At 29.6% G+C, this 10,246-nt stretch overlaps 1 protein-coding gene and 1 long non-coding RNA gene across 3 annotated transcripts; one reads left to right on the top strand and one right to left on the bottom strand.

Moving 5' to 3' along the window:
• LOC107617829 (transcription initiation factor TFIID subunit 13) lies at positions 875-4,781 on the top strand. 2 transcript variants are annotated; one of them, XM_016319702.2, is made up of 6 exons: positions 879-1,118; positions 1,912-3,117; positions 3,256-3,293; positions 3,395-3,454; positions 3,582-3,656; positions 4,339-4,781. In XM_016319702.2, the coding sequence occupies exons 2-6, from the start codon at positions 3,015-3,017 to the stop codon at positions 4,468-4,470; spliced, it is 408 nt and encodes a 135-aa protein (XP_016175188.1). In that variant the 5' UTR covers positions 879-1,118; positions 1,912-3,014; the 3' UTR covers positions 4,471-4,781. The 2 variants fall into 2 exon arrangements, with proteins under 2 accessions (XP_020967907.1, XP_016175188.1); XM_021112248.1 differs by lacking the exon at positions 3,395-3,454 and having other exon boundaries at positions 875-1,118.
• On the bottom strand, positions 7,531-10,240 carry LOC107618708. Its single transcript, XR_001615349.2, has 3 exons — positions 10,008-10,240; positions 9,346-9,778; positions 7,531-9,035 (listed from the first exon to the last, which is right to left on the bottom strand). It is a non-coding gene; the product is annotated as an uncharacterized LOC107618708 (long non-coding RNA).

Below are 10,246 nucleotides of genomic sequence, written 5' to 3'. Positions count from 1 at the left end.
ACATTTTAAATTTTAAATTATAATTTATATTTTATAATTTTAATTTTATTAAAAACTTGTAAATTTAAAAATCAATATGATTTATTATTTTTAATCATAATTAATTAAAAATATGTGTTATAAATTTGACCCAAATATCTAGGTTGTCTCTTTTTTTCTTAAAGTCTCAAACTCGTTCTACAATATCTAACTTACTTCAAATAACTTTCTTATTTTAGACAGACAAGATAAGATAACATAATTACCTTATTTTTTACTAACGTCTCAAATCGGTCTTATAATTTCTAACTAACATTCAAATATCTTTTTTATTTTAGACAGACGAGATAAGATATGATGTCATAACTATCACCGACTACGTAAGGAGAGCCAAATATCTCTCAGATACATTATTTATTTCATATATTTTATATTTTCTTAGATCCATTTTAATCTAAGCCTAAGTACCTATCCCGTTGCTCCAGTGAGATAATTTGACAACCGACCTTGATTCACAAGTCTAGTATAAATTAAAATTATGGATCTTTAAATTTTTTCTAAAATAATTTTAAAAATATCTAATTATATATCATCGAATTATTATTTAAATACATATATTTAATTAAATAATGTATAAAATTTATGGTTCTAAAAATCGAATCGGACCGGCCAATTCAACCGAAAAAACTGGAAATCGGTTACTTAGTCGGTCCGGATAAGGTCAAAAACCACCTAACAAAAAACCGATAAAAAAACCGATCAAATCGACGGTTAACCGATGAACTAAAAGAACTGTTCGATTTTTTAGCGGTTTTTGGTTTGAAAATTAAACTATTAAACGCGTCGTTTTAAAAAAAAAAAAGCAACGAAGCCCTAATCCTAAGGTTATTTGTTATGATGAGGTTATTTTGAACCCCCTTCTCTTCGAAGCCAATCCCCACCTCCAAGGCTGGAACGCCACTGTCACCTCCGACAAACGCCTGATCGAAGCTTCACCGTCGCAGACGAGGGATCTTCTGGTCGTCGTCGGCCGTCTAGTCATCGTCGGGCATCTGGTCGTCGGCTTGTCATCCTTGTCATCGGCATCGTCTGGTCGTCGTCGGGCATCTGGTCGTCGTCGTCTGGCTGTGCTCTTCCGCGTTGAGTATTCTAAGTCTCTAACATAACATCTTTGTTTTTCAATGAATTTTGTTTATTTGGTTTGGGTTGCTGACTTGTTGACTTGCTGAATTTTGTTTCTCTGTATGAACTGGGTTGTTGACTTGCTGATGTTATTGAGTTCATGGATTTTTTGGTTTTTATTTTCAATTGATTTTTTTATTCAGTAAGGAATTTAGGGCAGATTTTAGTTTAGAGTTTCAGATGGCAGATGCAGAGTTTTTCAGTTTTTCTTTTGAGTTCTTGTTCTGCTTTTCAATTTTTTTTTTTGTTAATTATATGGATTAAAGGTTTTGCAATTTTGAATAAATTTGATGTAAATTCAATTTTGAAATTTTGAACTTTGCTATATAAGTTCAATTCTGTTGTATTGAATTCTGCTATATTGAGTTTGGTGAATTAACTGATGAATTGATGAATTTAATTATGTTGAATGCTGTATGAATTGATGTATTTGTCTGCACCAGCCCTTTTAGTTCTTCTTCCAAGAGCATGGGTTAGCCGGATAATCGTTCTTATTTCAAAGGAGGAGTTCTTTTAACTTTCACAAGAGCGTAAGTCACCAAAAAAAACTTTTATATTAATTTTTAATAAATAAAAAAAGTGGAGGCATAGTATGAGTTAAATTCAATTACAGTAAGGGAATCGTTGCATGTGTCCCACTATTTCATCATCAGGCATTGATGATTTCTATGGAATGATCTAATTACAATTTTATTGGGCTTGAATGTGACATTCTTAAATAATCATTGAGAGGTTATTTACTTATTTCAGGAATGCAAAACGTCGTCGTCCAGGCTGCTGACATTGAGACAGAAAAGAAAACGGTGACTTTTCTGCGTTTGGATTGTGGTTAGCCACTTAGCCATAAAGTCATAATTCATAAACCCTTTGAACGGGGTTTTCCGATTTTGGGCTTGGTCCTCACGTGAGGGGGAGGCTACTGTGTCGGGTAGTGAGAACTCTGAACTCTCTGAGCCTTGCAGTTTTCGTAGGAAAGTGCGTGTTTGGAATTGGACCCACATTTTCTAAATACAGGTTCCCCAACATCATCGAAGAAGTGCCACATCATGGTGTGGTGTCGATAAAGGTGGTGAACAACATGCAAAATTGCAAATATCCGGTGACGTGTCAATAAAAGCGTGAAAGAACAGTATTTTGCTATTTTATCGGGCTACGCGTAACTGTTATCGGTATCTGCTACTCGCCAAAAACACACGCCCCACACAAGCACGCAACAGTGCAACTCTCCTCTTTCTTCTTTTTCTTTTTTTTTTTTCATTAACCTGTTTTCCTTTTGTGTACGTAAAAGTATAGTATAGCATCGGGATTTAGGAATATAGTTTGGGGATAAAAGCAATAATAGATGCAGCATACAGGTAAGAGGTTCAATAAATAGTTACGAAAGTGGTTATAAAGTTAGGTATTTGTGGTTAAGGCTTAAGGAAAGGTTCGTTACAATTTAATGAATTTTATGCCAACCGTCGCCCAATTCAGCCTAACCAACAAATGGTTGTGAAGTGTTTGAACTAGAATCAGTAAAATCTTCATAAAATAAATTAAAGGCTATACAGGTGAAAACCATCATTAATTTGAGCCATCCGTTTCACCTGGGCTGAAGTTGGATTTATAAAAAACTGGACTTCTAGGTGCTAGCCCAGTAATCCCAAGAATATCAGAAGCCCAAACATAAAATCTAGGCCCAAAATGTCACACAAAAAAAACGGCTTGTGAAATGGAAAGAAAAAACTCAATTCTCAAGAGTCCAGGATCTTCACCGGAGGTACTCCAACACTATCCACACCAAACGAGACGAGAATCTGAAGAAGAGATCGGAACTCATCGTCGTTAATTCCTTCTTCTTCTTGTGCGGAAGAATGAACAGTTCCGTTGGTGGAAGCTCGTCGAAACCAAGAGCTGCTTCTTCTCAACCTTCCGAAACTTCTTCAAAGCGCAAAAGAGGAGTTTTCCAAAAAGAACGTCAGTAATCACCCCTATCCAACCTTCCTTTTTTCGTTGCAATTTTCTGTTTTCTTTGAAGAGAAAGGAAAAAAAGAGTTCTTTGCAAGTTATGCATGTCACTGTCACTAATAATTTTCTTTATGCTTGCTAATACAGTGCAGCATATGATGTACGGCTTTGGAGATGATCCCAATGTAAGTGACCTAAACCATTTTCTTTAATTTCTTAATTACTTTTTGGGATGTGAATTTAATGGCTATTAAACTTTGAACTATTTTATGTTTTGCACAATTAGCCTCTTCCTGAAAGTGTAGCGCTTATGGAGGATATTATTGTGGAATATGTCACGGAATTGGTAACCAAATTTATTTATTTATTTTTTAAACCTAATTTTTCATTGTTCTTGTTCAACTGAATTACGGTGTTCTGGATTAATTTGAATTTTTTGTTGCTATTGTGCTTTGAAATTTTTTGTTACGAAGGTACATAAAGCTCAAGATATTGGATCACAGAGAGGGAAACTATCAGTTGAGGATTTCCTTTATTTGATTCGCAAGGTACTTCTTTGTTCATAAAAGAATTTCAAATAATAATCATGAAGAATTGAAGATTATGTTCTATTCTCGAACTCTCTGGAGTTCTTTTAGTTTCTGTGTTGAATGAAATATCTCAAAGGAAACCACTCATTGAAATCTTGTCCCATTTGCTCTTCAATTGCTTTGAGGCATGATATATGAAGCTGTACTGTCATGGATTAAGAGGCTACATGGCTAATTCTTCATAATTTGTTCAAACTTTCAAGTATCCATAAACATTAATCCAATTCAGTTTTTTATGCTAGATTTTTAAAGTTTTTGTCAACCAATCCACAAGTTGAAACTAAACTAAAAGTCAAGTGTGTGAAACATGCAAGATGGTGCATCTAATGTAGCCGTGTTTCTTAATTTATTTTTAACCCTAAATATATCTATCAAAACAGGTTAAGGCTCATACAATCTTCACTCTTTACCATTAAAGGATCATTGTGACATTGTGTAATACAACACAGTAACTATTAAGAAATATAAAAAATTATTGGTATATCTGAAATTGTGTGACTCCACACTACAAAATATTTGTATTGTGACCATTCTGATACACGATAGCTTGATTTAGGCCAGTGCACCTTACATTATAATACATGATTGAACATTTTTGTTCAGGATTAATCCCAACTTTTTTACTGCTGCTGTGCTGCAGGATTTGCCAAAACTTAATCGATGTACAGAATTGTTGTCTATGAATGAAGAGCTGAAACAGGCAAGAAAGGTTTTCGAATCAGATGAAGAGAAATTGAGGAAGGTTTTTGAAGTGGACGAACCAGTTGAATGATGAATGAGAAAAAGATCATTGAATTGCACCGAATACACCATTCCTGTTCTGACATCTCTAGATCAAGTTTTTTTGAAATTTGAGTATGTCTTACATTTGAAAATAGCCAACCTAGATATTTAAATAGTTGAATTGTAACTTCCTAATATATTTGTTCTCCTATTTATTGTGTCCATGATCTTGTGATTAGAAAAAAATAATTTTTAACACCCTAGAGTAACTATCTTAAACCAAAAAGAAATTATTTGGTCTTAGCAGGATATTTTTTGTTATGATGTATTCTTAATGTAGTTGAACAGAGAATTAGCTAGGAAATTAAAAGGTTATCCAACATTTATCAAAATCAATTTTGGTATAGAATTGTCAAACATAAATTATATTGATACAAATTAGAACTGGAAGTAAGTCAAACTAGTTCATAAGCCAGTTCGAGTTCGAACTCGACAAGTTGAACTCGTGAACTGGTGAGTCGAGCTTGAGCTTGGAATTGAGCTCACAAATTAAATGAGCCGAATTTGAATTTGGATAAACTTAACTCATTAATTCGTGAGTTGGCTCGATTATATATATATATATATATATATATTGATTTTAATTATGTAAAATTTTTTAGTCATTTTTTATATATAATTTTGATATAAGACATAAATAAAAAATTTATAATTGATAGATAGACAATATATAAAATTGATCTTTTTTAATATTTTTTAATATATATATAAGTTATAATTTATTGATATAAAATTATAGATTATGTTCTTATTATTTGAACTAGTTCGGGAGTTCGAGTGAGTTCATGAACTTTTGTTGAGCTGAGTTTGAGCTTATGAAATAGATTCGAATGTTAATAAATCGAGCCGTGAGTCAAACTTAATTTTCGTAAGCCGAACTTGAGCTTGATCTAGACTTCCAGTCCTAACACAAACTTACTTCTATGTAAAATGAATTCTATAAAATTATTTTCATTCAAACTCCACTTTAATAAACGTTAATCCAAACTCACATAAATAACAAGTATTTCCGAGAGAGAATGGAGTGTCCCGTTGAAATTGGGGCATGCATCCCCCATAGGAAAAGGTGGTGGCAACAAAAACCTTTTTCTACACTCCTCCATCGTGCCATTATGATCATCATCCTCCTCTCCAAACCCCATCCCATAGGAAAATGGTGTATGTTTAAAATAATACTAGTGTAAAGCCCGGGCTAACGCGCGGACCAAATATTACTCCATTCTAAATTTTTATTGATATTTATATATTAACATTAAAGTTATTATTTTTAATTTAAAAAAATTGTAATAAAGATTTATTATATAATGCATAAACTTTTTTTTTTCTGTTTACAGAGACTAAAATAATTTTGTTATTTTTGTAGCTCATATTAATAGATTTCACTTAAATATAAAAACTATTATGTTTATATTTTTAAATGAATATTATTACACTATTATTGTTATAAAAAATTAAAACTTTAATAAAAATAGTTTATATTCGAATCATACAAACAACAAATAGTAAATAAATGACATCTATTTATATTATTAGACTCCTAACATATAGTATGTATTACGCGTGAATTATGTGCTTAATTTATTTTATTGTATCTATGTATAATTTAATTATAAGAAGATTAATATATATTTATTAAAAGAATTAATTTACTTAATATACAGAGAAATTAAATAATTAATCTCTTTTATTATATTGATGTTTAATTCGATTAATAATTTTTTTAAAAATGGTAAATTTAAAACACATTTTTAACCAAATTTAAAAAATAGATAAATGAAGTATTATGAAAAGGTAAAATTAACTATTCAAAAAAATTTTAGTATGTTTCTTGCCATTGGTGTATACTGCTTCGTAAATCTATTTTTTTTGGTTTTCTTAATCTATGTGCAAAGAAACTTATACATGAATAGTAAAATATGTTATAATATTAACTAAAATACAAAATACGTAAAAAAAATTATTAGTACACTAAATACTTTTGATACATGATAAAAATATAGTTATTATTAATTAATAAATATTTAAAGCATTTTTAATTAACAAAACAAAAAAATCAGTGTATAATTTTTAAAATACTGATGCCAAAATAATATTTATTATAAAAAATATATACATTGCCAAAATAACAAAAATTAATCAATTAATATGTTTCTTTTAAATATTCATTACTAATAAATTCATAAATATATCTTATCTTTTATTGTAATATATCATTTATCACCGAAAATTTTAAGCTGAAATATGACTGGAATAAAAACTAAACTCCCCAGTTTATTATTTTATAAATTTATTACTCGCTCCATCATATAGTCTTTTCCATTTGCTTGACTGATGCTAAAATTTGGTCAGAGATGATGAACAATAATTTTTTCTGTCTTCTTATATGTGAAATTAAATGAATTTATTTGATCTAAAAACTTTTAAATTTTTAATATACATCATTTTTTAATAAAACCTACAAATATTAAGATACCAAGAGGTTGGTTTCTTATTCAATTGACTTAGTATAAATGAATTAGACCTAATACTTATATGAATTAACTTTTTGCCAATGTGCATCTCTCGTTGATTATTTGTCACCGGCTCATGTCTAGTTATTACTAAAACTACTATTTACTTAGTTTTCTGGAATCAATAATTGTGTTGCTTTTTTCCTTCTGAATTTTTATACCACTGATAGCACCTCCGGAATCTTCAAAAAGAATTTTTTTTCATTCTTTGCTAGTTCATCAAATTATTCTTGATAGGAATCATTTAAGGACATTATGTGATAGGTAATACGAACCAAATAAAAACTTATCACTCGTATACATGACAAAACCTAAGATTTCAGCAACTCTTAATTTTAACTAATAATAAAAACTTAAGCTAAACTAAAGATAAAATCCTTAACAGAGGCAAATACTCATATCTAAGGACACAGTTCCCTCATATTTTAACACAAATATATGCTATCAAATTATTTTCATGCTTTTTTTTATAAGTTCAACTTACCAACGCTAAAAGACAGCTAGCAAAATCAGTTCCACAAAGTACATCGAATGACAAATTGATACAAAAAGATAACATAAACTAAAAGAAAAAATGAAAGACTGTTACATCAGTTTTTCTAAACAAACTACATATACAATAACCACTCGACCATTACATTAAGATCCTACACAGCCTCAAAATCATCTTCTATTCACCACTCACCCACCCCTTGCGAGCAAACATACTTCATGTACATTTCTTTTTAAATTTAAATCTCTCCCAAGTTCTTTTGTTATGATGAACATTCTTAAAGATCTCTTCTATTTTTATCTCCTTATTCATAAAAATACTTTTATTTTCTGTCTTTTAATATTTGGTGTATATCATGGAGGATGAATAATAAGTTTAAAATAAAAAGAAAAAACTAACTTCTCAATTTTGAAACGAAAATAGATAACCTCCAAAATCTAAGTATTTTTTTTTTACCAAATCAGTACAAAATTGCATTAAAACAATTGCAAATAGATAAAATTTCAAAATACTCAATTCTTGGTCCCTAGCATAGAAATGTAGCTAGTGAAAATAGCTAGCAAACAAATGAATAAAACATTAAGGTCAACTTTAATTCACATTATTTCAAGCGTATGCCAGAATTATGCAATAGTGAATAGGTACTAATAGGAGTATTTTTATTGGAGAAAGGTGTCAATAAATAAACAAAGCAACTTTTATGAAAGAAAAATTTACAAAATAAAAAATAACTCAACATATATAAATAATAACAAACCTCACCATAGAAGTAAAGAAAGAAAGAAAAGTAAAAAGCATATGTGAGCATTCAAACCATTACTATCATGCATTCAAAGAAAGAAAAAGCATATGTGAGCTAGAATTTCCTCACAAAGACACATTACTATCACACAAATGAAGAGAGCACCTTTTGTTTAGAAAAGAAGAGAAAACTTTTGACATGTATAAAAGTATATTTTTCAAGTTTATTGAATGATAGAAAAATGTCAGCAATTGACATTTTAATCGAAAGAAATGCGTTAGACTTAAAAGAATGTCAAAATCCAGGAAAAGCTTAAGTGAGAATTGCATACACTTTAATAGATACTGAAAAAAAAAAAATATTAATACTCTACAGTAGATGCAAAAGCTTTGAAGAGTAATAAGCTAAGTTTCAAGAAACCAATTTGCAAATAAAGTATAATTTTTTTGTCAATAAAATTAACTTGAACAAAGTCATAACATATTAATATATGAAGACAAAATAATTATTTTACAAAAGATCATACTACCTATCTGATTTTCTCAATAAAATTCATACTTGTACTTCTTTCTCAGAATTTTTAATTAAAAAATAACAAAAAATCAATTAAAAAATAAACTTATCAACAGAGGTAGTAGTCATTACCACGAAATTGAAGTTTGAATGGAGAAAAGCATTGCAGCCGCAATGGTTTGTTTATTGCTTTCATGAGCATTGAGTTTTTCACTTCTTCCTATAGCTTTATGGTGTATATCACAGTAAAGAGTAGCTTCTGGATTCTGCTTAATTGGTTGTTTTTGGATTTTATTCTGTATTTATAATTACCATAACAAATAAATTAAATTTATGCATATCTTCTAGGAAAAGTAAAAAGATAAATGTTTGACAAATACATTTATCAAAAATAGCTCATGGATGATTTGTTTAATATGGGTAAAAAACTTGTAAACTCTATTTTATAATGTATTTGCGCAAAAAAAAAAAAAAACTTTTTTCAAACATTGGATATTCAAATACCTCTATTAACAAAATAGGATTAATTATGTGAAGAAAAAGTGAGAATAATTTTGAACTAAACAAAGGAACCCTTCAAAGTCCATTTAAATTATAATTACTTACCTTAAGAAAAAGAGCATTACACGCATATTCTTGCACTGCACTCTCAATGCGTTTTGCATTAGACATCAAGAGATCATCTCCAACTAATTGCACAACATTGTAATAAGTAGAAACAATTCAAATAAGATTCCTTATGAATAACTTCTCATTGGTAACATGCTAATATATTTCTAAAACAGCCCTAAAAATATGAATAAAGTTCCTTATAACTTTACCCATGTTTTATGAATTTCTAATAATGAAACCCTAATAGTGTCCCGCTCACAGATACAACAATTGTTAACAAATGAATATTGTAAGATTATTCTAAAAATCAAACCATAAAAGTAAGCACGATGTGAGATTATTATGTTATAAGTTTATAGGTCTCCCATGATAATTACTTGTGAATGATAGGCAGCATCACTACCTTTGAATCACAAACTTTCACCTGCTAAAAAGGCAAAATGATACAATCAATTTATTGGCACAACTAAGAAAAATACTTAATTTATATTCATTTTACAGTCACAAACTCACAGCAATATTTCCATTCTAAAACACATGTATATCTATGAGTTAAACTCCCTTTCTAATACATTTTCCTTGTCTTAAGTAAAACTATTTGATTGTTCTTATTATATATTGAAGAGTGCATGTATGAATCTGCAAAATCGTCTCACCTGCGGAACAGCTTTCACGGATATAAAACTGATTATTTATGACCTGTATAAACAGCATCAGCATCATCAAGCTCAAGTAATTTGTTTATAAGTTCCTTGTTTAGGTCCATAGCTTCCTCATCTACCTTGAAATCAACAATAATAGCCATCAGTAAGTTTTTTCTAATTACTTTTCATGTTAAAAAGTTGTACACTAAGAATATTTGACAGACTAACTATATGAGATATTAAACCTGCAA

This window comes from Arachis ipaensis, chromosome B09, assembly GCF_000816755.2.
Source record: "Arachis ipaensis cultivar K30076 chromosome B09, Araip1.1, whole genome shotgun sequence".
Classification (NCBI taxonomy): domain Eukaryota; kingdom Viridiplantae; phylum Streptophyta; class Magnoliopsida; order Fabales; family Fabaceae; genus Arachis; species Arachis ipaensis.
This window is presented reverse-complemented; position numbering and strand designations above follow the sequence as displayed.

Coding starts and splice junctions, on each gene's coding strand:
- LOC107617829 (XM_016319702.2), top strand. CDS start 3,015: ATGAACAGTTCCGTTGGTGGAAGCTCGTCGAAACCAAGAGCTGCTTCT. Junction 3,294..3,394: donor GCTTTGGAGATGATCCCAAT/GTAAGTGACCTA, acceptor TTGCACAATTAG/CCTCTTCCTGAAAGTGTAGC. Junction 3,455..3,581: donor TGGAATATGTCACGGAATTG/GTAACCAAATTT, acceptor TTTGTTACGAAG/GTACATAAAGCTCAAGATAT.